Here is a 27,262-nt window from a genome sequence, read left to right on the forward strand (position 1 = left end):
GGAGCAGGGATACAGAATAGGGAAGGATTCTGAAATGCCAGAGGGCATGGTGTTACTTGGCTGTGGAGGGAGGGGGAAAAAGGGGGGGACTCTGAGAGAAGCTGTCGGGTGAGAGATCCAGGGTTAGTCCTGATGGCCATATGAGCAGGGGCTGCATCTGTCTAGTTTCCCATCGTTTTCCAGGACCTAGCACAATGTCTGTCACACAGAGGATGCTTAATATCTATTGATCAAGAGGTCAAATTAATAGGGAGAGGTTAAGGAAAAGACTTGCCCACCTTCCTTTCACCCTGCCCCTCAGGCCTAAGTCTGCATAAATGGGCAAGCTGGGAAAGCAGACACTGAAGGAAAAGGCTGGAGGGGAGCAACTGTGAGATCTGAGGCAGAGAGAGAGGAGAGACTGGGTTAGGGGCCCACTTGGAAGCATCCAGGGCTGACTCTAGGGGCTGATCTGGGGAGGCTTTGAAGAGATAATGGGAGGAAAACATGAATGAACAGTCTTAGGAGCCCAGAAGGAAGATACGGAGGAGGCTAGAGAAAGGAGGTGGTTTCCAGAAAAGGTTGAGAGTTGTTTCTAAAGACAGAGTCGGAGATTTTGAATTGGAAGTAACATCCTTACCCCACCCCATTCCCAATCGTGAAACCACAATTGAATCTGCCATATATAAATACATAAGTACATGTACACACACACACACACACACACACACACGTGCGCACGCACGTGCTGATCACAAAGAGTTCATAAATCAATTCCAGGCCCATCCTAAACACCCTGTCCAAATCCAGACAATTACAAGGAAGTCAGCATTGGCCAAGTGGGCCAAAAGGCAGAAAGAGGCACAGACTTGGATGTACGAAACCCTGTGAGGGACGGCCTTGACATCTGACCACGCAATGCGTTGTTGGAGTCGAGAGACATAAAGTAAAAGAGGGAGAGGCAGGAGATGCAGAGCTCATCACAGCTCTGAGGTCCGAAGGGTGGGGAGTCTAAACATGGAAGCCATAGAGGAGAAAGATGCTCCCAATCAGGAATTATAACTTAACCTGTTCCTGTGGCAAATGGATCAAAGGAATCTAGGAAAGAAGCTCTGGATGAGAGGAAGCGAGCTGGGAGCCCTGGGGGAGAGTCTAGCTATAATAAGAAAGGCCAGGGCAGCTGGAGAAGGGGCCAGTGGGCGGGGGCCTGCAGGGAGGACAGTGGCGGCTGGACGCACTGTCGGCCGCTGCCATGGACTTGGGCAGCTCATATTTTGCAGCAGGCGACAGGCTGTCGACACGGCGGTCCTTTACCTCACTGTTAGAAACTCATTTCATTGATTTTTCCATCTTTCTTCTCTGGCTTCTCAGTCATCCCACCCCTCACTTTTCTAGAGCCCCTTGCCTCTCTGTGGAAAGCCCCAGGGGACTGCCTGCCCACCCGTCCTCCCCCCCGCCCAGGCTGGTGAGACAGGGTGAAGGATTTAGAGGTGCCTTTCAGCACCCTGAGGTAATCCCATTGGCTGTCAGTATCCCCCTCTTATAAGCACTTGTGCAGACCAGGGCCTGTGTGTCCAGTTGTCTAGGGTGCCCAGTTAAGGGGTAACAGGGCTGAGATCCACCTGCTCTCCTGTCACCAAGCTGTACCACTGCCGTGCAGGCTGTACACACCTGGAAGAAGACACATTTTCCTAATCCCTCCCAAGACAGCTCAGCACCCCTCAAAATCTCTCTTTCAAAGTCAAATGAGAGAACAGGAGCTGCCTCTGTATTTGGGCAGGAATATGGTATTACACTGAAGCCAGGGTTCCAGCCTTGGAATCACAGCAGGGCCACCCAGTGGAACAGTGTTGGCACAGGGGCCTGTGAAATTAGAGGCCATAAGTAGCAAGCACTCTCTGTGGAGAGAAGAGGGCATTCATATGCTGTCTGGTCCTCTGTGGCATTTTGATGTGCAGAGTAGGCGGGGCAGAGGTGGGTGAAGAAACGTTTACTTCACGTGTGGACATTTCCCTGGTGCCTCCTCCAGTTACAGCCAACTACCCTCAGCCTCTCCCTTTGGGGCTGGCAATGGGCTAAAGGTCAAGTCAATTGCCAATCATTTGGCTTCTCAGTGAAGGAGGGCAGAGGGTGGGACAGGAGTGTTAGGTTGTGTTTCCCTGAGGAACTGATGGGGTAAACGCCATTTCCATCCTCAGATTTTTCACTCCTTGTTTTGTTGGTGATGCACCCCTACCCCACCCCAGCCCTCAGTCTCAAGCCCAAGACCCTCTGGCCCATCCTCTTTTTTCTCTGGTCTTGGCAAGTTGTTTCTCTGGGGCCCAGTGTGTCTTGAGTCTCAGGTGTCTGAGTCTAGATTCTGCTGCTTGCTTTGACTCGTGTGCCTGTCACGCCCCCCACCCCCCATCACAGTGGTCTTCCTTTCTATCCAGCCATTTCCACGTTCTGTACCACTTTTCCTGCTTGGACCACAAACTCATTCCTCCCGTCCCCAGCTTCATCGGGCTATGTGGTTTTCAAAACCTAGAGATAAATCCCGGTGCTTTAGGGGAAGGAGTGTGCTTGAGGTTAGGAAGAGGGAAGACCAAGATACTGGTTCAGGATGGACGGGGCAGGGAGGAGTGGGAAAAGCGGAAGCAGGCTGAATAGGACAAGAAAGAGGGAGTCAAAGGTAAAAACCATGTGACTTGGAGCCGGGAGAGAGGTGGAGGGAAGGCCACGGTTTAAATGAAAAAGGAAGGAAGGCGGTAGGCTGAGGCTGCGAGGACTAAGAACAGGAAGAGAAAAAACCCGGAGCCTGACCCCCTGCAGAGAAATGACGGCCGCGAGGAGGAGGGAGGCCGAGCGGTTGTGGAAGAGGCTTAAGGCGGAAAAGGCAGGCGGCCGGCCCAGCCTCCGCGTCAGTCCTGAGTTCAAGCCGTGCCGGCTTTGACCCTTGTGGGAGGAACTGAAGTGGCAAATTAACGACGATAATGAAGTCACTGCACCTTGTTTGTCTTTGCTGGTTTCCCCTTGAGATTTGTCCTTTGGCCAGACGGGGCACCGTGGGGGAGGGGAGGGCCAGCAGCAGGGAAGGGCGGGGGAGGGGCGCGGAGAAGAGGGCGCGGAGGACAGACGGACCCGGGGAAGAAAGAGGGAGGGGGATGAGGAAAGGAGAGAGGAAGCCAGGAATGGAGGAGAGGAGGGACGGGGGACGAGGGGAGAGAGGCGCGGAAAGACGGGAAGGGAAGAGAACAATGGGGAACGGGAGAGGGAAGCCTGGAAGGAGGAGCAGAGGGCCGGGAGGGAGAGGAGCGGTGGCACGGGGAAATGGCGAGCCGGAGGGAAAGGACGTGGCCGGGGTGCGGGAGCTGCAGCTGGCGGGGCCGGGGGCGGGGCCTCATCTCCATCTCTAATGGCTGTGAAATGAGGTTAGCTCCATTAGAGGCGGTGAGAGTGTAACGAGATCACACTCATTAGGGCTGGGCCATCCCAGTAATTACCACCACCCCAAACACGCCCGCGCCAGCCGGGCCACCGAGCACAAACAGGCACGCCAGGCACGTGGCAGCACACCCGCACAGGACACCCCGCCGCTGAACGGGAAGCCCAGGGCCCACGCGGGTGTAACCGAGAGCCTCGGGGAGACCCTTCACTAACCCCGAAGAGGTGCCGGGACAGGGCTATGCCCAGGCCCTCAGCCACACACACAATAATAAGCAATAAACATACACGTACACCCGAACTCGGGGAATAAGACACATGGATGAGTAATTATCGTTTCCATTTATTGATCACACACAAAGTGCCAGTCTCAGTCATGATCGTCTCAACGGGCACAACTCCAGGAGGAACTATTCCCCATTCTATTTATGAAGCAACAAGCTTTAAGCAACCCACCCGAGGACATTTATATCATAGGGAATAGAACTAGAGTATGATTCCAGGTGTCTGACCTTAAAGGCTGTTTTAAAATAATACCATACCGTTTTTTCTGAAGTTCATATGGTATTAAGAATACACATATGTAGACTTCCAACTTTCAGAGAGGTGATCAGAAATCTGATACCCACCACATCCCCACCCCCAGCAGAGAGAGAGACACACACACACACACACAGAATGGCCAGGGCCCGTGCATAGACTGCAATGCGAATAGCGCCCCCTGGAGTCACACAAAGCAGTGGCCTGTTCTGGCCCATCTTACACGAACAACTGGGAGAAGGCCATCTAACACTTTCAAGCTCAAAGGAGAGCATGACAGCACATATGCTCAAAGCAACACACGTAAGAGCAGAATAACACACTCAGACTCAGGGGTCTCATCAGAATGCTTGCCAGAGCTCAGAAGCTTACAAATTAACTCGAGAGCAGGGCACTGGGGTCAGGCTACCTGAGGCCAATCTCGACTCTATTGTCCAAGTGTTAGACCTTAATTACATAACCCATCTAAGTCTGTTTCCATGTTTGTAAAATGGGAATGAGTGGCTGTATCTATTTTATCAGATTGTAGTGGAGGATTAGGTGATGTGATGCTTCCAGAGGGCTCAGCACAGTGCCTGACACAAGGTAAACATTTAAAGATACTATGATTATTTGTTGTTGTTGTTATTGTTTTAATAGTATTTAAACAGAGTCATTACTATCACAGGGGTTCATGCAGAATCAGAGAACCAGAAGGATTTATTTATATACACAGCCACTTACAATGGTATCCTTCCAAGTAATTCTAGAAGAATTGCACGTAATTCTTTTCAAGTTCAGGGAGATCAAAGGTCTTCCGCAGAGGTCCCCCATGCCAGGATCAGATAGGATCCTGAATCTAAATTCAAGGGCACAGCTCCCTGTCCCCTCGCTCTGGAGTGCTCACACAGAAGAAGGGTTCAGAGCTGGCTTTGCGCGGTTATCTAAGCCTGGGTCTCTCCAGTGCACCTACAAGATGACACAGCTCCACACTGCTGTCCTAACACTTGTGGCATCACCGAGGGAGATGCACTGGCAAGAGGCTCCACTCCTGTCCACAACATCCTCTCCTCCAGCAGCAGACATGCTGCAGCACATCTCAACAAAGCCACGCAAATGTGGATGAATGTTCCTCTCTGGTTGTGGTTTTAATCCACAGCTTCCCTTTTAGCCCTGTCTACTCCCTCCCACCCCCATCTTCTTCCTCTCAGCCTCTCCTTTCTCCTCACACCCCACCCAGTTCCCTCCCGCCCACCTTAAGCATCTTGCATGCCCATTTTAAGCATCTTGCTTGCTCCATCCCTCTCACTGGGGACAGGCCACCTGCCCAATCTGCTGCCAAAACTGGGAGCCCTCAACGAGATTCAAGATTCTCCAAGATTCAAGATTCGGTATTTACATGTACAGACCGAGATCCAGCTCCCCGCTCCTTCCCTCCTCTCCCTGCCTTCTTCCTCCGTCCTCTTCTGCCTTGGCTGTCTTTCTTTACCCTCTATGATACTCCTTTTCCTGCCTGTCTCATTTCCTGCCATTCTTATTTTCTCTCTTTTGGACAAAACTTCTCTTGCACAAAGTAAACACTCCCTAAGTATTTGGATGCCAGGGAGATGTCTAGGAGAGATAGGTAGAATTAAAATGGAGGAACAGGAGTACCTTTTTTTGTTTTCTTTTTAAATATAGAAGGTAAGCTTTAGAGACAGAGAAAGTGATAGTTTTAATGCAAGGAGAGGCCATAATAGTTTTGATGCAAGTGTGAGCCTGGGCAAAGCTTCCAGTCTCTGGTTTGGGATAATGGGATGTCTCTAGATGCAGCAATCGAGAGGGCCTGGTGAGAAATGAAGTCTGCTGCTAGGCAGACTAGATTTAAATCCTGCCCACCAAAGAATCTGCCCTCAGTCAAAAAGGGCAGAGATGAGAGGATGAGTCCAGGTCAAGAAGGGGCAAGACAGAAGGAAAGCGTCAGCCTAGCTGCACACACCTTGCCCCCCTCGGGGTGGCGAGGGCGGAGAGCCAGAGAGAAGGAAAGAAACTGACCTGATAGACACCAGTATGGGCACTTTTCACATGTTACCTGTACTAGTCCTCACAACAGCTGGGTAAGGACAGCGGTGGCAGCTGGGTGATCTTGTAGGTGTACTGGAGAGACCCGGGCTCAGATAACAGCACAAAGCCAGCTGTAAACCCTTCTCCTGTAAGAGCACTTGGGAGTGAGGGCCAGGGAGTTTCCAGATGAGAAAACAGAGTGGATAAGTAACTTACCAAGGCTGCACAGCTGGTGAGTGTCGGGGAGCCAGGACTGAACCTGGATCTAAGTGAATCCATAGCCCATGTTCTTCCACTGCCTTAGAAAAAGAATCTCACCTGGTTAGAGTTTATTTGCTGTTGGTACCAACTGATCCCCCTAATGTGGGCACACACACTCCATCTTTCCTGCTTCTCTTCCCCTCCCCTCTGTGGCTGCCTCTTAAAAGCAACAGGTTGAAACCAAAAGGAGAGAAGGGCAGGGCAAAGTTAGTGCGGAAGAGGGCAGGCTGGAGGTAGGGATTTCAGAGAGAAGAAAGAAAAGGTCCCTAAAATGGGCTCCAAGGAAAGAGGATAGTTGGAACAATTGGAAAAGTGAAAGGCAAAAATGTCTGGAGGGCTCGGACTTGGAAATCACTGTATGCAAATTGTAAGCAAAAGTGCCAGTGCCCTCTGGCCGACTTTGCTGGAGAAGACTTTGCCCTGTCGTTGGGTTTGAAGAAAAGAAAGGAGAGGGGTTTTGGGTTTTTGTTTTAAGGAGGGGAGCTGGGAGGAGAAATCCAGTCTGTTCCTGCGGGCCTGTTCTCTCCTCGGTGGTGTTCCCTCCATAACCACCAGGGGGCAGTCGTGTCACTTTTCCACTCCAGCTCTGTCAGAGGTGGGAGGGGGCTCCAGCCCAGGGGAGTCCTGGTCTTGCTGGGGCTCCAGCCCCAGAGGAAGTGCCCCTGGCCAGCTTTGCCTCCAGTTCTACAGGCCCCACGGCCTGGCGCCTCCTCGGTGAGGAGGACATACTTCCTTTCCTCAGGCCTTACTTCTTTGGTCGTTCCTTTGCCCTTGTCCCTTTGGCTCCTGTAATTCTCGGGTTCTGAAGTCTCAGAATGTTGTCTTTTGTGGTCTCAGAGCCCGCCTTTGCAGCTTTCCACTTCACATCCAAGCCTTTCTGTCCCTCTCATAACATCTTTCTTTGTAGCTCTCTGGGTCCTACTGTCTGTCCTGAAGTCTCCTGGTTCCCTGGCATCTTCCTGTTCTAAGTACGGTACATTTCAAGAAGTAGGAATTCTTGTCCAGCTACTTACAGGGTGCCTTTCTGCCCACCTCCCATGGAAGAATATCTCAGTTCAGGGACTGTGTTGATGGGGCAACAAGTCCCTAGCTGAGCTTTGAAAGAAGTAGCACTGCCATCCTTTCCTTCTCTCCTTGAGGAATAACGAGGGACCTGGGTCTGGACAGAGGAAGAGGGCAATACCCCCCCCCCAAAAAAAATCTCTTCTGTTTCCCCATAGCTTTCTCTCCATGTTCCCTTTCTCCTCACGCTGTGAGGGAAGGAAGCATTAGGGAGGGAGATGGAATGAAGGGGCAGCAAGGGAGCTCTGGATGCTGAGGGCCATTTTGGAGCTAGATGATTCATCTTAGGGGATGACTACACCCTCAGAACTCTCCACCCTCCCCTGGCTCCAGGCCTGCCTCCTCCCATCCCCCTCGGTGGCAGCAGCCTTGTAATTTAAAGCTCTTTCTGTCGCCGCTCATGTGATCCTCTCGTTTTATTGACTCTCTCTGCCGTCTGTGGCGCCCCTTCACATCAGTCTCCGCTCTGATCACACCGCCACCACTGCCTGCTCTGTCCCCCCAACCCCTCTGCTCGCGGGCCCCCGGCCCTCGCCTCTACCCAGGTCCTTCCTTTTGACTATCCCCCCACCTCCACCCTACACCCGATCCGCCCTCTTCCTCCTTCCCTCCTCCACACGCAGGAATGCCAGGGCCTTTAAGGGCTCGCCTTCTCCCTTTCCCCACGTCTAAGGTGTACCCTGAGAGAGAGGAGACGCCCTTAAGGAAAGCCTGGAACCACAGGAGGAATGACAGTGGTCTGAGGGAGAATAAGACTCTGGGCCTGGTCGTGGTGCGTGGGGACCTGTCTCCAGAAAGAGATGAAAACTGAGGTCAAGGTAGGAAGGGCAGAGAAAGGGACACAGATTCAGAGAGGGACAGAAGAAAAGACTGAGGCAGAGGAAAAGGGAAGGAGGGGGGGAAAGTGAAAAAATAATTGCTGCAGTTCAAGGCTTGTAATAAATAGTGGGTGATGGGAGAAGCACAGAGAAGAAGGGGGGAGGGGAGTTGGTGGCAGTGGGGGGAGCGGGAAGAGAGGCACTGAGGCAGAGATAAATTTGCAATTGAAATTCTTTCCTGTAGAGGGGGAGGGGAGGGGGAGGGGAGAGGGAAAGAGATTTGCAATTTTAAACAGCTTCAGACCTCCCTTCCCTCCGCTGATCCAGGTCTCACCCACTAGCTAGCCCAAAGCTAAGCTCCTTTGGTTTCTAGCTAGGAATCAGCTGTCTTTTTTCCAGTCCTGGGAAGTAAAAGCTCTGGAGAGAGGATCTGAGGCTTAGGTCTTCCTAGCCCTCCTCTGCAGTTTGATCTAGAGTTGTGATTCGGGAGCCAGAGAGAAGCTGCTGACGGATGTGAGGTGGGTCAGCACGGGGAGAGCACCCACCAGGTTCAGCCCTCAGTGTCAGGGCCCAGGAGGGGCCGCTCTTGCCCGGTCTCAGTTCTTCCTACCAGGTGAGCCTCCATTATGGGGGTGACAGTGGAATGTCAGGCCCTCACACGCCAGCACGTGTATCTCCCCACTTCCCCCAGCACCCCAAGGATTCCATAGGAAGAATACCTTTATCCCACAACTTCAGGGCTTCTGCTTTCTGATTACGTAAGATAACTGCCCCCCCCCCCGCCCCCGGTCCAATTCCTTTACTTCCCTGTTAGTTCTCCACCCCACCCCAGCCCCGGCCCAGGTGCTGATTTGCATTTTCATTAGTATGCAGAGCCAGCCCCTCGCGGAGCGCCTTAATGGCTCCTCCTTCGACTTCACGCCTGGCTGGTCCCCCAGGAGGAGGAGGGAAGTGGGAATGGGGGCCTCCAGGCTGAGTGCGGCCAGACCAAGGACCCATTCCAAATCAGGGAATCTGAAGGTGAGGGTTAGAGGCTGCCCAAGGCGGGAGAGGCCACACCACTTCCTGGCGGCACTCTGGCCTGAGCGCTAAAGGTTTAATCGTTTGATATCTGCTGATAATTGAGAACTGAAGAGGAGTCAGGCCACCTGGGACACTGGGAGAAGCATGGGATGGTGAGGCATGGGGGAATTGGTGAGTTTGAGGGGGGACCAAGGTAAAAAAGGGGGTGGGGCTCGGTAATCCTAGTCAGCTGGAGGCAGCTCAGGAATCCTGACTTCTAGACTTTGGGAGGCTCATTTTGCCAGTACTGTGTCTGCGGGGCAGTCCGGGTAGATGGAGGAGCCCAGGCCACAGCTTTGGGGTCTAGCTCTGTGCCCGCCCGTCCTTTCCTAGTCTCACCACCTTGGAGCTGTGTGACACTCAGCAGCTTATTCAGCCTCTCTTTCTTGGGTGCCTCACCCATAAAATAAGGTTGTCGTGAGATTAAATGAGATAATTGATTAAAGCATTTAACACAGTGCCAGGACCATGCTATATGTACCTTAATATTATTACTGTTACTTTTTTTTTTAACCCCTGGGGAGGAGGAGGGGGCAGCTCATCTCATACAAGCCATTGTCTTTCAATTGGCCAGAAGCTCTCCCACCTGCGACAAGAGATGGACTGCATCTGAGAGTAGCATGGTGTCTGCAGGCCAGAGGAAAGTCACTGTAGCCTCTCTGGCAAGAGGACCTTGACTTTGGGAAACTAACTCTTCAGGGTATGGAAAATCTGAGGGTCTTTCCTGGAGCTGATTTATTCAACAGACATGTATGTGTATGTGGCAGGCATCTTTCTCGGTACCAATGATAGGGCAACCAATAAAGCAGAGTTCCTGCACTCGTGGAACTTAGTTTCTAGAAGGGAGAAACAAGGAAACCAGGAAATATCAGGTAGTGATGAATCTCTGAAGAAAATACGCCTCCCCACCCCCCATCCCCCCATCCCCCCCGCCCCCGCTGGTTGTGTTAGCTTCTGTAGAGAGGCGAGGCCTGTTGGAAGAGGTGCTATTTAAGCAGACACCGAATGACAAGGAGCCACTGGGCAGAAGTCTGGGGGAAGAGCACTGCAGGCAGAGTAAACAGCTCGGCTGCTAAGGTGGGAATGAAACTGCTGTGTCTGAGGAACCAAGAAGGCCAGTGGGCTGGAGTTAGCCAGCCAGGTGGGGTGGAGAGTATTAAAGATGTGTCAGAAGTAGGCAGGTGCCAGATCAAACAGGCCTTTTTTGTAGATCAGGGAGCAGAGTTTGGATCTTATTCACAGCGCAGTGAACTCACTGATGGGGTTCTCAGCAGAATGTAGCATGGTTTACATTTTGAAAGGTGATTATGATGCCTGAAATTTGCTTTAAAACAATACAGGAAAAGGGGAAGTGGGTGAGGATATAGATGAAACAAGATTGGCCATGAGTTAACAGCAAGGGCCTACTGTATAGTACAGGGAACTATATTCAATATCCCGTGATACACCATAATGGAGAAGAATATAAAGAAGAATGTCTCTGTGTGTGTAACTGAGTCACTTTGCTGTGAGCAGAGATTGCCACAACATGGTAAATCAACTGCACTTCAATTAAAAAAAAAAAAAAAAGATTGGCCCTGAGTTTGGAGACCGTTGAAGCTGGGTGATGAGTACAAACGGGTTCCTTATATTGTTTGGTCTATCTTTATGTATGTTTGGCATTTCTCATAATTGAGAATTAAATAAAAGATCATTCTGAGTGGAAGGAAGGGCAGTAGTGGAAGTGGAGGCCAACGTGGAGTCTGTTGCACTAGTTCAGGAAAGCGACAGTAATGGCTTGGGCCAGGGTGGTGCTGACGGAGATGAGGGTGAATGGAAGGCTGAGACGCTCGCTTGAGAGACTGCTGTCGAATTGCCTGCCTGTGGGTGAGGGCGAGAGGAAACTCTGGGTTTCTAGCCTAAGCAACCAGATAAATGGTGGTACCGATTTTTGAGATCGGGAAGATGGGAAGAAACAAGTTCAGGGCAGAAATAAGGAGTTCTGATTCTGGACATGTTCACTTTGAAGTCTGTTAGACGCTAAGGTAATGAAGCTTCAAGCTGGCAAATGGGTGCTTGAATCCGGCGCTCAGGGAGGAGGGTGGGGCCGGAGGATCCGGAGAATCAACTGCCTGACTGGGTGTCTCCGCTGCCACCTCACAGCTCCGCTCTCTCCGTGTCTCCCCCACAGGGTCCTGGCTGTCACGCTGAAATGAACCCCCAGCTGTCCTCCGTCTGCCATGGCCACCCTTAACTCGTCCTCTTCCGCTGGCACCACCCCCTCCCCTGGGCACAATGCCCCGTCCCCGCCTCCGGACACCTCCTCCCCCCGCACCCCCTGTGATCCTGTCACCAAAGATCCCCCTGCGGCCCCCTCCGCCTCTGAGAGCATGAGGTCCTCAGAGCCCGGGGGGCAGCCCCTGGAGCCAGGCTGTGGCCTCGTCCCACCAAAGGACATAGGGGAGCCCCAAGAGGAGCCTGGCTGTGGTGGCTCCCCGCCAAAGGGCCTGGGGGCGGAAGAGGACAAGAAGCAGGGGGAGGGAGGAGGAGGGCTCCCTCCTGTGGACCTGAGCGACCACTTAGTCTTCACAGCTGGCGGTGAGGCCTGCCTAGTGGCCAAGCTGTCCCTGCCAGGTGGCAGCGAACTCCCGTTACCAAAGGGCTTCCCCTGGGGTGAGGCAGGCATCAAGGAAGAGCCCAGCCTGCCCCTCCTTGCCCACCCGCCCCCTGTACGCCTCACTGCCCTTCACATCCAACATGGCTTTGACCCAATCCAAGGCTTTAGCTCTTCTGACCAAATTCTGTCCCACGATACCTCAGCGCCATCTCCGGCCACCTGTGAGGGAAGGGATGGAGCCTTCTGGAGCTACCAGCTGGCTCCAAACCCACCTGGAGATCCCAAAGATGGCCCCATGGGGAGCAGGGGAGGAGACCCCAGGGCACTCTTCTGGCTCTGCCTCCCGTGCCGCCTGGGTTTCGGCAGGCCCCAGGCCTTTGTGGGTCACACACAGTCTCACGGGGTGAAGCTAACCGCTGCTCAACACCAGGGCCTGCCAGGCAACCCAGCCGTGCTCCGGGAGGGGGACGAGGGCTGCGTGGCCCTCCTGAGCTTCCTGGAACCACAACTGCCTGCCCACGCCCCTTTAGAAATACCCCTTGACAACAGCAGCACCGTGAACATGGAGGCCCACGCAGCTCAGACCGAGGATGGCTCCGCTGCGGCCGAAGCCCAGGCCCCTGTCCTGCCCGTGGAAGAAGGCATGGCCCTCAGCCCACCCTCCCCGCTGACAACCCCGGCCGCCTGGAACCCCAGCCCAAGCCAAGCCAAAGAATTGCCGACGCTGGCAGGCGAGGCAGGGCCAGGTTGGTTCCCTGAGGGGCAAGAGGAGGAGGGAGGGCTCTGCCCCTCGCTCAACCAAAGCTCACCCACCTCCAAGGACGGGGGCGTCCTCCCTGCCCCAGTGGGCTCCCCCGAAGACCCCGGTGACCCGCCCCAGCCCTATCGCCCAGCCGACGACTACACCCCGGCCCCTGCGGCCTTCCAGGGCCTCAGCCTGTCCAGCCACATGGCTCTGCTACACTCGCGCAACTCCTGCAAGACGCTCAAGTGTCCCAAGTGCAATTGGCACTATAAGTACCAGCAGACCCTGGACGTGCACATGCGGGAGAAGCACCCTGAGAGCAACAGTCACTGCAGCTACTGCAGCGCTGGGGGCGCCCACCCCCGCCTCGCCCGGGGGGAGAGCTACAACTGTGGCTACAAGCCCTACCGCTGCGACGTCTGCAACTACTCCACCACCACCAAGGGCAACCTCAGCATCCACATGCAGTCTGACAAGCACCTGGCCAACCTGCAGGGCTTCCAGGCGGGGCCGGTGGGGCAGGGGAGTCCCACAGAGGCAGTGCTCCCTCCCCCCGCGGGGGACAAGGAGCCCAAGACCAAAGCGTCCTGGCAGTGCAAGGTGTGCAGCTACGAGACCAACATCTCCCGCAATCTGCGCATCCACATGACCTCCGAGAAGCACATGCAGAACGTCCTCATGCTGCACCAGGGGCTGCCGCTGGGGCTGCCGCCGGGGCTGGTAGGGCCAGGCCCCCCTCCCCCAGCAGGGGCTGCCCCTGCCACCTCCCCTGACCTCTTCCAGTACTTCGGACCGCAGGCCCTAGGGCAGCCTCAGGCTCCCTTGCCTGGCCCCGGGCTGAGGCCAGACAAGCCCCTGGAAGCCCAGCTGCTTCTCAATGGCTTCCACCACCTCGGAGCACCTGCCCGCAAGTTCCCCACAGCTGGTAAGCTCCCTGGGTGTTCTCTTTTCCCTTTCTTGGGGCCAAACTCGGTTCCCTGCTTTCTCCCCAGGGCCAGCCCCGCCGCTTAAATAACGCCAGCTCCCTCAGCATCCACCCCTCCCATTCCCACACAGCAAGCTGACCCTGCCCTGTTCCTTCCTGGGGCCACTAACCTGTCTCTGTCCCCTAGCCCCAGGCAGCCCCTCCCCGGATGCCCACCTGCCTCAAAGTCAGCTTCTGGGCCCCTTGTCCGACGGGCTGCCTGCCTCGCCGCCCCCAGATGACAGCCCATCCCTGAAGGTGTTCCGATGCCTCGTGTGCCAGGCCTTCAGCACAGACAGCCTGGAGCTGCTGCTCTACCACTGCAGCGTGGGCCGGAGCCTCCCAGAGGCCGAGTGGAAGGAGGTAGCTGGTGACACCCACCGCTGCAAGCTCTGCTGCTATGGCACCCAGCTCAAGGCCAACTTCCAACTCCACCTCAAGACCGACAAACATGCTCAGAAGTACCAGCTGGCGGCCCACCTGAGGGAGGGGGGTGGGGCCATGGGCACCCCCTCCCCAGTGCCCCTGGGAGATGGGGCTCCTTATGGGTCTGTCCCCACCCTGCACCTGCGCTGCAACATCTGTGACTTTGAGTCCAACAGCAAGGAGAAGATGCAGCTGCACGCCCGGGGTGCGGCCCATGAAGAGAACAGCCAGATCTATAAGGTGAGAGCGGGGCAGGAAGGGTCTGGGATTTGAAGGGCACAGCACAGAGCCTGAGGGAGAGAGGAGAAGGGGACGGGGCTGGAGCAAGGAGATGCAGAGTGGGAAAGTGATGCGAAAACCCAGGGGGGCGGGGGTGGAGAAAAAAGGCCAGGGCACCAGGGGAAAAACTATTTGGAGACAGACGTGGAGAAAGACCAAAGGACGGTGGACTCTGACCAAGGGACTCCGGTACTTTATTCAACTTTTCTGGCGTTTGGGATTAGCGGGAGGGTCTGTGTCTGCTCAGTCCATCTTGTCCCCAGAAGTTCAAGAGGATGGAATCAGATTCCATTCATATACTAGGAGGGAGTCCAGGATTGGTAGTAGGAAGAGGAGACGGGGGAGAAAAGGCAGTCACACTCAGGTGGTCAAAGGAAGGAAGAGGAGGGCCCAAGAGGGAGGAAGGGGTGTCAGGGTGCTGCTGGTCAGGCCCCCCAGGGAGGCAAAGGGGCCCCCGGGACCTGGGGGCGTCTGTCTGTCCTTCTGCGCCTGAGCAGCCTCCTTCCCGTTTCCAGTTTCTGCTGGAGATGGAGGGGGCGGCAGCGGGGACGGAGCTGGGGCTGTTCCGCTGCCTGCTGTGCGCCTGGGAGACGCCCTCCCGCCTGGCTGTGCTGCAGCACCTGCGCGCCCCTGCCCACCGCGATGCCCAGGCCCAGCGGCGCCTGCAGCTGCTACAGAGTGGCCCCGCAGCCGACGAGGGGCTCTCAGCTCTTCAGAGCATCCTGAGCTTCAGCCACGGGCAGCTCCGGCCTCCCGGTGAGGAAGAGGGGACTGGAGAAGAAGAGCTGGGCGGGGAGGGCAGCCAGGGCGGGAGCTGGGGGCCCAGGAGAAAGTGGCACGGGGACGAGAAATGGGTCCATGCACAGTCCAGAGCAAGCGGAAAGGCGCTGGGAAGGCTGCTGAAACTGGCTTTTAGGAACACTGGGGCAGCCGAGGGAAGTGGGGAACAAGAGGCTGTTGGAGGAGGAGGCAGAGAAGAGCAGGGATTTTGCTGGGTGGAGAGGTAGAAAGGGAAGGGAGGTGAGAAGGAACCACCCAGTGATTCCGAGGGGTGACTGGTGTGCTGGCAAAGCTTGGGGCGGGCGGGCTGCGGATGGGGCGTGTGTGGGGTGTGGCAGCAGCTGGTCAGGAAGGAGAGGGAGAAAAACAGAGAAAGAATAGAATCAGCTTTGGGCTGAGCCAGGACTTGTCAGAAGGAGGTGGGAGCTGGGGGCATGGCCCGAAGGCAGCAGGATGGGAAGCCCTTGATGAGCTCCCCAGCCTCTTCCTGTCTCCTAGGAGGTCTTCAGTCCGAAGGCTGGGCTTAGGGTCCCCCTTAGGCAGCTGAGGTTGTACGAGAGAGACTGGGAAGAGCCCGCCAGGCACCATTGATCCAGAGGGTGCAGAAGAGCCTGGAAGGGGCTGTGAGAGCTGGGCACAGGCGTCCGGGCTTTGCAGAGGCCGGCGGCGGGCAAGGGTGAGGGCAAGGGCAGCAGGAACCAGGAACAGGCAGCATTGACTGGTGCTAATTGAATTGCCGATACACTGGCTGGAGTTAAGTGCCGGAGGGGCCCAGATCAATAGCTAACGATCCTGGAGCAGGACTGAATGGAGTTAAGGAACTTTAACACTTTAATTAGGCCGCCACCGAAAGTAAATTCCTACACATCTGTCAATTCTTGCTTGAGTGGTAATCTCCTCTCCCAGCTAGACCTGCCGCCTCCTGCTCACTGCAGCTGCTTCCTTTCAACCTCACCTTCCCTCTTCGACGCCCCTCACTCTACATTTCTGGGCTCCCTTCTTCCAGGATCAGTCAAGACAGGGAGCTGAGTTTGGTCCTGCTTCTGTCGCCCACTGCTGGACCTGTTCCCTCATCTTTAATGACGGGGCTAGACTCGCAGAGATGATTTCTTAGGCTCTACCAGTTCCAACACTGTAATTTCCCCCCTCATCCTCTGTATTTCTTTTCGGCGGCTTTTTGTCCTCTCCTGCCTATTGATTCATCTATCCATCTTCTCCCTTTATTGCCTGGCTGCTTGTCCTGCTTCTTCTGCCCTATGTCCCCCCTCCTCTGATGCCTCATCCTTTTAAATTGACTCTCCCTTCATCCTACACAGGGAAGCCTCCTGTCACCCCCTTAGCTGAGCCACCCACCCCTGAGGAAGAACCCCAGAATAAGACAGAACAATTGGGTGAGTTGCTCATCTGGTCCATTTCTTTCTCCATCCCTTGCCCTCCTCAGCCCCCAGTCCTAATATTATACATTCTGAGGTGCTCATGGGACCTTGCGGTAATCCAGACACCTAGCAAGGCCTCCTGTGCAGAAGGAGCTGAAGTGATCAAAAGAAAGGGCTCATCAGAGGGAAGGGAGGTGGAGCCACAGAATGCTGGGTCCTTTTGCCCTCTGGCCATCCCGCTAACCCGGGCTCAGCCCTGCCAAGCTCCACTCCCTGTACTGAGCGCAGTTCTGTGCTTCCCTGCCCTTCCTCCCTTTCCCCAGAGCCCACCCCTACCTTGGAAGCCCTCTGCTACAAATCAGGTCATCTTAAGGGCCGGGGGTCTGTGAAAGGAAGAAGGAGGGGCTGTCAGAGTCTCTTAATCTCTCCTTTCATCTTCAGCTTCTGAAGAGACAGAGAACAAGACTGGCCCTCCTGGAGACAGTGTCGACCAGACCACGGTCAGAACCGGGGTAACTGGGAAGATTGGGGTGGGGGGGCGTCTAATTTTACTGAGATCTGTTCACATCCTAAAGGCTGAACTTCTAATTAGTAGATCTTTACGGACAAGAGATTTCAGACCAAAGGCAGATCTAATTTTGTCATGCTTGTGACTTACGTCACTCCAAATACAACATTTCAGAAATTGCACCTAGGTCCAGTTACCGGATGTGAGCACCAGGGCCCTGAGGGCTGGAGCACAGAGGGAGACAAAATGAAAAGAGAAAAAGGCAAAAATAAAACACTAGCTGCTGCCCAGCTCTTTATTCCTGTTGGGAGCAGAAAGATGTGAAGTTCGTCTTCTACAGAGAACCCTGAGCCTGGGTGGAACTGCCCTGGCACCTCCTTCCTCAGGCTAGAGGAACTGACCCAGATGATCCACGCAGACAGCAAGCTCTGCAAGTCTCCGAGTGGCTGACCTAGGCAGGGCCCAAGAGTAGCTTAGCTCTGTGGCCTGAAAGGGTTCATTCTGAGGGGATTCCCAGCCTTTGGTTTTGAGGTGCCACCCTGTGCCTCCCAGCTCTCCAAACCGGACTGCAATATGCCGTGTGTATTACGACTGCAAACTGCTGCAGTGATGGCTTATGTCCTCAGCTCCCCTGCCTCCTAACTCCTGTTCCAGCTATCTGCTCCCAGGGCTAGGTGCGTTAAGATGAGCGTCCGGATACCTTTCCTTTAGGGCCATCCCCTCCCTGACATGCGGGCCTGGACCAGTAGCACAGGTGACAGGAGAGGAAGTGCAGGCTGACAGAAATGCAGGCTGCAGGTCAGGCAGTCAGGTGACTGAGGCGGAAGTAGAGGGGCCTTCACGCCCCACCCCAGGCTCCCCAGCCCCACCCTCTGGAGGTATGGGCGGGAATGCGCCAACAGCGCCAGGCCAGAATTTTCCAGGGCCACTGGGGGAGCTGTGGTGTTTGTTTACATTAAAAAGGAAAGGGGAGAAAAAGGCAGGCAAAGAAAGTGGGAGCGGAGGGAGAAAGAGCCGGCTTCTGAGCAGACAGGTAGGGAGCGCCCTGCTTAGTCCAGGGACCTTGGAGAGGCAGAGTGGCAGGGATTCAGGAGCCTCTGGGTCCAGGAAGTGCCAGAAGCAAGGGGAGCTCTTTCACGGAGGAGATACAGGGAGGGTGGGGGCAGGTAAGAAAAGAAAACTAAATCAGAGGAGGTAGGTACAGGGCCGTCCTGTCGGCTGGAGAGGCTGGAGAACGGAGTAGGGCAGCAGCAGAGACGAGGGAAGAGAGAGGCCAGGATGGAGGGAGAGGGCAGGACAGAGAAGGCAGGCCAGCCAGGGCAGCCCAGCCTAGGCCTTTGTCCCCGTCCAAGTGAAGGGAGGGAGGAGCCAGCTTTCAGGACTGGGACTCCCTCCAGCAGGGGTAGGACCAGGCTGTGTCCAGGTGAGTGATGGTGAGTCCCACCCCTCCCTGACACCTCCCCCTACCGCCTGTGTGCCCCAGGTGTTCTGCTGTCCATACTGCAGTTTCCTGAGCCCAAAGTCTGAGCAGGTGAGGGCGCATGCACTCTCCCAGCACGCAGTGCAGCCCAAGTACCGGTGCCCTCTGTGCCAGGAGCAGCTGGTGGGCCGGCCTGCCCTGCACTTCCACCTCAGCCACCTGCACAACGTGGTGCCCGAGTGCGTTGAGAGGCTCCTGCTCGCGGTGAGTACAGGCTGGGGGCCCGGGCAGGAGGGGAGGCAGAGGCCGCGGTGTCCGGGCAGCTGTGTGTGCTGAGGGGAGCGGCTCTGCGTGGATTTGAAGGTGGGAGTTTACAGCTGGAGGGAACCTCAGAGCCGAATCTGTCCAGAGCCTCTACTCGCTGGGGAGGAAGCGCCCTTGGGTCCTGAGAGGAGCTGTTCCACAGCAGGCACGGCTGCCAGACAGGACAGGCAGCAGCCCAGGCCCTCCCCTCCGTGGGGAAGGCAGAAGTTAGGTGGGAGGTTTGTCCACAGAGGAGTCTGGAGCTGGGCTGGGCACAGACACAGGTGCAGAGCTGGGGGGTCTGGGGTAGTGGGACGGTGGTGGGAAGTCACTGGGATCTCTTCCATCGCAGGCCACAACTGTAGAGATGACCTTGACGACCAAAGTGCTGCCTGGGCCCGCTCTAAGCCCTCTGGGGGACGGCCCAGAGCCCCCCGCTCCCGGGCCAGAGCCTGTGCCCAGCAGAGACCAAGCAGCAGGTAAGGAAGGGAGGGCAGACCTCCCAAGGTGGCAGGAAAGGGAACCTGGATTCCTCGGACCAAGAAGGTCTAAAGACAACTGAGGCAAGGATGAGTTGCCCTAGATATTGAGTGGGTGGGGTCTGACTTAAGACAAGGTTCCCTTCTCACTGCGCCCCCTTCTCTCTCCCCTAGAAGGCCCTCACCTGACCCCGGAAGCCAGTCCCGATCCTCTTCCTGAGCCTCCCCTGCCCTCAGCCGAGGCCCCAGACAAGCCCATGGGAAGCCCTGACCAGCCTCCTTCTCCAGCCCCGTCTCCAGCCCCTCGGCCCGATGCCCAAGCTGATGAGGTAGCTCCTCCACCCACCACGGCTGAGGAGGAAGAGGGGGCTGGCGGGGAGCCCCGCCTGGCAGAGCCAGCTCCAGCTGACTCTCGCCACCCTCTGACCTATCGGAAGACCACCAACTTTGCCCTGGACAAGTTTCTCGACCCTGCCCGGCCCTACAAGTGCACTGTGTGTAAGGAGTCCTTCACGCAGAAGAACATCCTCCTGGTCCATTATAACTCGGTCTCCCACCTGCACAAGATGAAGAAGGCTGCCATTGACCCCTCCGGGCCTGCCCGCGGGGAAGCCGGTGCCGCGCCCACCGCTGCCACTGCCACAGACAAGCCCTTTAAGTGCACAGTCTGCCGCGTCTCATACAACCAGAGCTCCACCCTGGAGATCCACATGCGCTCCGTCCTGCACCAGACTCGCTCGAGGGGAGCCAAGATGGACGTCAAGGCCGAGGGGCCAGAGCGCGGCCCGGAAGAGCCCAAGGAAGGCGAGACTGAGGGGGAGGTGGGCACTGAGAAGAAGGGCCCTGACCCTGGTGGCTTCGTGTCTGGTGGACTGCCCTTCCTGTCCCCTCCCCCACCTCCCCTGGACCTGCACCGATTCCCAGCCCCACTCTTCGCCCCACCAGTCCTGCCCTCCTTCCCTCTGGTGCCCGAGTCCCTGCTTAAGCTCCAGCAGCAGCTGCTCCTGCCCTTCTACCTCCATGACCTCAAGGTAGGGCCCAAACTGGCACTGGCTGGGCCCGCGCCCCTGCTGTCCCTGCCGGCCGCCACCCCTCCTCCCCCGCCCCCTAAGGCTGAGCTGGCTGAGCGAGAGTGGGAGCAGCCCCCCGCGGCAGAAGAGGGGAATGAGACGGCGCCCAGCTCACCCCCCCAGCCAACACCCAACGAGGCAGCCCGCACTGCAGCCAAAGCCCTTCTGGAAAACTTTGGCTTTGAGCTGGTGATCCAGTACAATGAAGGGAAGCAGGCTGTGCCCCCTCCCCCAACCCCACCCCCACCCGAGGCCCTGGGGGGTGGGGACAAGCTGGCCTGCGGGGCCTGTGGGAAACTCTTCTCCAACATGCTCATCCTCAAGACACACGAGGAGCACGTCCACCGCCGCTTTCTGCCCTTTGAGGCCCTGAACCGATATGCCGCTCAGTTTCGAAAAAGCTATGATAGCCTCTACCCACCCCCGGCAGGGTCCCCTAAACCTCCCGATGGGCCTCTGGATTCACCTGCTCCCCACCTGGGCCCACCTTTCCTGGTCCCAGAGCCTGAGGCAGGGGGGGCCCACCCCCCTGAGGAGCAAGGCCGGGCAGGAGGACGCTGGCCCCCAGAGGAGGAAGAAAGCTCCAGAGGGCATCTTCCTCCCCTAGTGCCTGCAGGCCGCCGCTTCTCCAGAACCAAGTTCACAGAGTTCCAGACCCAAGCCCTGCAGTCTTTCTTTGAGACCAGCGCCTACCCCAAGGACGGAGAGGTGGAGCGGCTCGCAAGTCTCTTGGGCCTGGCTAGCCGTGTGGTGGTGGTGTGGTTCCAGAACGCCCGCCAGAAGGCTCGCAGAAGCGCTGGCGACGGCGGGCCTGTGCCCAGCGGGGGAGGCACTGGGGGAGCCTCCGGCTGCCGGCGCTGCCGTGCCACCTTCTCCTGCGTGTTTGACCTGGTGCGGCACCTCAAGAAATGCTATGACGACCAGCATCTGGAAGAGGAGGAAGAGGCAGAGAGAGGGGAAGAGGAGGAAGACGCAGAGGAGGAAGACGCAGAGGAGGAACAGGGCCCGGAACCCCCAGCGGAGCCTGAAGGCCCATCACCAGAACCTCCAGACAGGGAAGAGCTGGGCCAAGCAGAGGCCACAAAGCCAGGAGGCAAAGAGCCTGAAGGGAGGGGCCCTCCCTCGCCCTCCCCCGTCCACACCTGTGACCAGTGCGCCATGTCTTTCCCCAGCCAGGACCTCCTGACCAGTCACCGCCGGCTCCACTTCCTGCCACCTGTGCAGCCCAGCACTGCCCCCCACCTCCTAGAGCTGCCCTTGCTGGTGTTTGGGGAGCGAAACCCTCCGGTGCCAGGCACTCCACCCGTGCCAGGGCCACCCCTCAAACGGAAGCACGAGGACGGTAGCCTGTCACCCACGGGCAGCGAAGCAGGGGTGGGTGGGGAGGGTGAGCCCCCCAGGGATAAGCGCCTGCGCACCACCATCCTGCCCGAGCAGCTGGAGATCCTGTACCGCTGGTACATGCAGGACTCCAACCCGACGCGCAAGATGCTTGACTGCATCTCCGAGGAGGTGGGGCTCAAGAAGCGAGTGGTGCAGGTCTGGTTCCAGAACACCAGGGCCCGGGAGAGGAAGGGCCAGTTCCGAAGCACCCCCGGGGCAGTGCCCAGTCCGGCAGTCAAGGTCCCCATGACACCCAGCCCCGCACCCTTCCCCAAGTTCAACCACTTGCTGGGCAAGGTGGATGATGGGGCTGCGAGGGAGGCCCCAAAGAGGGAAACACCCGCTTTTCCCTACCCCACGGTCACCCCTGCTGCTGGGCCTCTGCCTTTCCTGCCACCTGGGAAAGAGGCCCCCACTCTGACACCAGAGCCACCTCTACCTCTCCCACCTCCCCCTCCACCCAATGAGGATGAGGGCCCAGAGGAACCGTCTAAAGCTTCTCCAGAGAGTGAGGCTTGCAGTCCATCTGCAGGGGATTTAAGTGATTCGTCAGCTTGCAGCCTGGCGGAACCAGAGTCCCCTGGGGCTGGAGGGGCCAATGGGGGCCCAGGAGGTGGGGCTGGGGTCCCAGACGGAATGGGGCAGCGGCGCTACAGGACCCAGATGAGCAGTCTGCAGCTAAAGATCATGAAAGCCTGCTACGAAGCCTACCGTACCCCTACCATGCAGGAGTGCGAGGTGCTGGGGGAGGAGATTGGGCTGCCCAAGAGAGTCATCCAGGTCTGGTTCCAGAATGCTCGTGCCAAGGAGAAGAAGGCCAAGCTGCAGGGGGCAGCAGCCGGTGGGGCTGGGGGCAGCAATGAGGGCCCCTTGGGAGCCCAGCGCACCGACTGTCCCTACTGTGATGTCAAGTATGACTTCTACGTCTCCTGCCGAGGCCACCTCTTTTCCCGCCAGCACCTGGCCAAGCTCAAGGAGGCAGTCCGAGCCCAGCTGAAGAGTGAAAGCAAGTGCTACGACTTGGCCCCAGCACCCGAGGCACCCCCAGCTCCCAAGGCTCCACCTGCCACCACACCTGCCTCTGTGCCCCTCGGGGCTGCCCCGGATCTGCCTCGCCTGGCCCCGGTCCTCTTGTCCGGCCCAGCTCTGGCCCAGCCCCCGCTGGGCAGCTTAGCTCCTTTCAGCGCAGGTGAGTGAGAGGTTGGGAGAAGCTGGACTTCAGAGGGCATCTCCCTCTACTGAGGTGCCCTTCCTTTTCCTTCTTGACTCCTCCCATCTCCAGTCTCCTCCCTGGCCTCCCTGTGTTTCCAGCTGGTCGGGTAGAGAAGGGAGGAGAGGGAGCATGGAGGCCAGGCGGTGGGGACGCATGAGTATGTGGCTGGAGGTGGCCTCCAGCAGGAAGGATGGCAGCGCCAGGGGGTGGCTAACCAGCACTCTCCATCTTCCCAGGCCCTGCAGCCTCCTCAGGCCTCCTTGGCCTCGCCACTTCGGTCCTGCCTGCTACCACAGTGGTCCCGACTGCTGGCCCAGGCTGCCCCTTACCTCAGAGACCTATGCCCGACCACACCAACACCTCCACAGTAGGCACCACTGACCCCGCCCCAGGCCCGCGTACTGAACCCTCTGGGGACAAGGTCTCCGGTGAGCGAAAGCCAGCTGCAGCCCCCGCCAACTCCTCCACCGATGCCCTCAAGAACCTCAAAGCATTGAAGGCCACTGTCCCAGCCCTGTTGGGGGGCCAGTTCCTGCCCTTCCCGTTGCCCTCTGCAGGGGGGGCCACGCCGCCAGCTGTCTTTGGCCCCCAGTTACAGGGGGCCTACTTCCAACAGCTCTATGGCATGAAGAAGGGACTGTTTCCCATAAACCCCGTGATACCTCAGACCCTCATCGGACTGCTCCCCAACGCCCTCCTCCAGCCACCGCCCCAGGCCCCCGAGCCCATAGCCACAGCGCCTCCGAAGCCGCCTGAACTGCCCGCTCCAGGGGAGGGGGAGGCCGGGGAGGCCGATGAGCTGCTGACAGGCAGCGCTGGCATCTCCACCGTGGACGTGACCCACCGCTACCTTTGCCGCCAGTGCAAGATGGCATTTGACGGGGAGGCCCTGGCCACTGCTCACCAGAGATCCTTCTGCTTCTTTGGGCGGGGCTCCGGGGGCTCCATGCCCCCCCCACTGCGGGTGCCCATCTGCACCTACCACTGCCTGGCATGTGAGGTGCTGCTGAGTGGGCGAGAAGCCCTGGCCTCGCACCTGCGCTCCTCGGCCCACAGGCGCAAGGCGGCCCCGCCCCCAGGGGGCCCACCTGGCGCCGCCACCAACGCTGCCACTGCCGCCACGGCTGCTGTGGCTTTTGCCAAAGAGGAAGCAAGATTACCTCACACGGACTCCAACCCCAAAACTACTACCTCTACACTTCTAGCTTTATAAACAGACAAACCAAGACGCGGGGGCAGGGAGGGCCTCGGGGCTCCTTCTCTTACCCCAAGGGGTGTCTGGTGGGAGCTCAAATCCCTCACCCCACCCTTGGCCCTGCCCACCCCCCTGGGAATCTCTCAGTTCCCACCCTCAGTGGGCTTCACACACCCCACCTCCAGCAGAGTCCTGCCTCCTCCACCCCCAGACACACCGATCCTTCACAGATCCTTGCCCCTTGGTCTTCATGGGCAACACATCCATCTTGCCATCTCGATTATTCATTCACATCCGCCCTGCCCACCAGACAAAATCTATCCTTGGTTTCATCTTCCTACAGCCTCTTTCCTACTGAATTCCCAGTCACCCCTCCAACTCCTATAAACACACAAATATGTTATCCCACGCTGTTCCACTGACTGAGAAAACACCAAAAAAAAAAAAGAAGAAAGAAGAAAGGAAAAAGAAAACCCAAGACAAGGAAGGGGGAAGGAAAATAAACTTTGCTACTCCCCCTTCTCCTTCCTACACCCCTCGTCTAGAGCACCATACTGCTCACAAACTCTTTCCAAATACTCAGTTGGCTCCCAAGGTTGGAGCCTGGGATGGGCAGGGAGCCCACAAAACTCTAACCAAACTGGAGGTCAGCGGGGAGAAGTGCTCCCAGCTCACTCTCCTCACACCCCTCCCTCCTCACCTGACAGGGGAGCCCCTGTGGCCTGAACTCTAGGGGAAGCCGCGGCCAGGAACCCCTCTGCCAGCCCCGACCCTGCACCCTGGAAACTGCAGTAACTTATTCTCAAAGGCTTTAAACACAGAGATCCTCTCAGCAGCCGTCGGCCTGCCCCTTGTCCCAGCCCTGCCACGTGGCGGTCCAGCCTCCGGGACCGGCGCTGCCCACCAACGGCAAATCCAAAGTTCTTTAAAAAAAAAAAAAAAAACTGAAACACACAACCAAAAAAAACAAAAAAACAAAAAAACACGAGTGCGACAGAGAGCACGCACACACGTGCGGGAGAGAGAGATGGAGAGACCAGAGGAATGAACTAATGAAAAACAAACTTGGAAAACACAGGAAAAAAAAAAAAGAAAAGAAAAAAGCCTGAAAACTCTCCCATCAAACAAGTGGTTTTTTTCCTGTTTGTGTCACTCCCCACCCCACCCCATTTTAAGGGTTCAGGGGTCTTTGAACCACCTTGCCTCTGGAAGATCAAATGGCTTTAAGTCCTTGCTTGGGTTCAGTGGTCCACAAGACTAACGGGAGTGCAGCCCTGCCCTGGCTGTGCCCAGCCTCAGAAGCAGGAGCTGGTAATGGGGAGAAGAGCCTGGAGGCTGGGGAGAGAACCCCATCCTTGCCCCCTGAATTGAGTATTTATCAGGACAGGTAACAAACATCCCCTCATTCTCAGCTGTGAGTTACAAAAGTCAGTGTCACTGAAAGTAGCTTGGCCGTCTCAGGAGGAAAGGGGTGGACTAGCCCGGGCAGTCTGGTTTCTGAATCTTGGGTATGCTTCCCTTTCATGTAGCTGCCATCATCTCCTCCCATTCACTTCTTTCACAAACCTCTCCTCCCATTCCCTTCCTGGTGCCCCCTTCAGATTTCTGGCACTTCTTGAACCTTTTTGCCTTTGTGGGGACACTTATTCCCCGTCTGTGTTCTTCCCACACCACCCCATCCCCTCCCCCTGCTTCCTCCGGCCTGGCCCATCTCCTCCAGGAAGCAGCAGCTGCTGGAGGTACCCCCCCAACACACACACACAAAGGAGTCAGGGCCTCCCTATGAAGCTCATGGGGTCTCGAGCTGATGACAGCTGAGGGAATGGGTGGGCAAGGAGATGACTGAAGCACAAGGTGAACCTTTGATAGAGTGAGATCACCAAGGGAACCAACGGATGAGGAATGCGCTAGAAGAGGGTTCCCCACCTCTAACCTCGTTGTCTCTGTAAGCATCAAGTAACTGTGGCAACTCCAAAGCCCAGCCACAGTGGCACTGGGTGGAGACGCAGGTGTTTTAGCAAAGAAAAGCCTGCAAAAATTTCCCAGTCCTCCAGGTAGTTTCTCCTACGACCCTTGCCCCTAAGACCTCCCCTTTCTAGGTAGTCTCCTTCCAAACTCTCCCTTCAGGCTGCTTCTACTACCAGTATCCATTTCAATACACGCACACACACAAATTCAGCCAGCCCTGGGATTTAGGTTTCCTGGCCTGTCACTCTGTTCCTTGAACATGTTAAAACTGAAGCAGTGGCTTATGTGCAGAAAAGATACGAGGAGAGGGAAAACTTAGCTCAGTTCCTAATCCCCATATGCTCTGTGAATCTCACTTCTGGTCCCATTCATTTCTAAAATGAAAAGCTCCTAACCTAGCACATCAGGGGTGGGGTGGATTAGTTATTCTGATGATGCCAAAAATGCCAGTTACAAATGCAAGCAAGAAAAGTGAAACTGCCCAACCGTGGGCTTGCTGTTGCTGCTCCCACCTTTCCCCCACTTCAGCATCTCTCGTGCACCCCTCCCTCCCTCCCTCTCTATCCTTTTCTCTCTCCTGTTGAAATTCTGTGTATAAAACTATTTTCTTAGCAGCATGTGTATGAGGAAAGAAGCTTTTTCACTGTGCTTTCTGGGAATGTGATATGTGTATAAAGGTTGAAAACAAACAAAGAAAAATTAGAAAAAAAAAAACAGGAGAAAAAGAGGAAACGTTTTAAAGAAAACTTTGGCAAACACCTTGCATGGGATGATTAGAGGTGTGGTTTCATGCATTTTAGGGATTTACAGCCAGGGTAGGGTAGGTTGGCTTTAGTTTGAACTATGAATATTTTCACCAGGAGTTAATAATCTCTTATACCCAGATTCCCTGGCGTGGAGAATCCCATGTACATTCACAGTCGTGGACTGGAGCTGACCGAGTAGCTGTCCTTACCAGGAACCCTATAACCTGGGGGACAGAAGAGCCTGGCCAACTGCTGACCTAGGTCAGTCAACGTGCTTCTGGAGGGTGTGCCATTCCATGTTCCCAGTGGCCGGAGCATTCCTCCCTAACCCCTTCCTGAGACCACAATCATCAGCAGCACTTCTGCTCTGGAGGTTCAGTGAGTGGGTGGCTCCTGTGGACAAAGGCTGAGTCGGCACAGCCCCGCGCAGAATGCTAGAGGTGAATGCCAAGTCGCCCAGGTTAAAATGTGTTGCTTCTGTGAAGCAGTAAACCAACTTGAGCACGTGGCACATCCATACCTATCTTGTGGTACCCTCCCCTCCCTGCCAGCTCTAAAGTGAGCCTGAATCAAGGGCTCATAAGACTGGTCTGCCATGGCCCGGGGCAAAGGCTTAGGGTTTCTGACATACCCAGGTCCTAAAG

General features: G+C 56.5%; 1 protein-coding gene across 10 annotated transcripts in view; it reads left to right on the forward strand.

Moving 5' to 3' along the window:
• Positions 1 to 26,536, forward strand: part of ZFHX2 (zinc finger homeobox 2) — a 30,168-nt gene extending 3,632 nt beyond the window's left edge. The window contains exons 1-12 of one of the 10 annotated variants that reach the window (XM_060096438.1): positions 7,690 to 8,105; positions 8,570 to 8,718; positions 9,742 to 9,867; positions 11,338 to 13,433; positions 13,621 to 14,138; positions 14,693 to 14,933; positions 16,274 to 16,348; positions 16,775 to 16,833; positions 18,325 to 18,525; positions 18,917 to 19,043; positions 19,218 to 22,685; positions 22,946 to 26,536. In XM_060096438.1, coding sequence (XP_059952421.1) covers positions 11,387 to 13,433; positions 13,621 to 14,138; positions 14,693 to 14,933; positions 16,274 to 16,348; positions 16,775 to 16,833; positions 18,325 to 18,525; positions 18,917 to 19,043; positions 19,218 to 22,685; positions 22,946 to 23,922 — 7,713 coding nt within the window. In that variant the 5' untranslated portion in view covers positions 7,690 to 8,105; positions 8,570 to 8,718; positions 9,742 to 9,867; positions 11,338 to 11,386 and the 3' untranslated portion in view covers positions 23,923 to 26,536. Of the gene's footprint in view, positions 1 to 7,689; positions 8,106 to 8,402; positions 8,719 to 8,971; positions 9,300 to 9,741; positions 9,868 to 10,169; positions 10,245 to 11,337; positions 13,434 to 13,620; positions 14,139 to 14,692; positions 14,934 to 16,273; positions 16,349 to 16,774; positions 16,834 to 18,324; positions 18,526 to 18,916; positions 19,044 to 19,217; positions 22,686 to 22,945 lie in introns of those variants that run through there. The other 9 variants (XM_060096443.1, XM_060096445.1, XM_060096444.1 and 6 more) reach the window with 9 other exon arrangements.
• Positions 26,537 to 27,262: the final 726 nt, after the last annotated feature.

Source organism: Mesoplodon densirostris, chromosome 4 (assembly GCF_025265405.1).
Source record: "Mesoplodon densirostris isolate mMesDen1 chromosome 4, mMesDen1 primary haplotype, whole genome shotgun sequence".
In the NCBI taxonomy this organism is placed as follows: domain Eukaryota; kingdom Metazoa; phylum Chordata; class Mammalia; order Artiodactyla; family Ziphiidae; genus Mesoplodon; species Mesoplodon densirostris.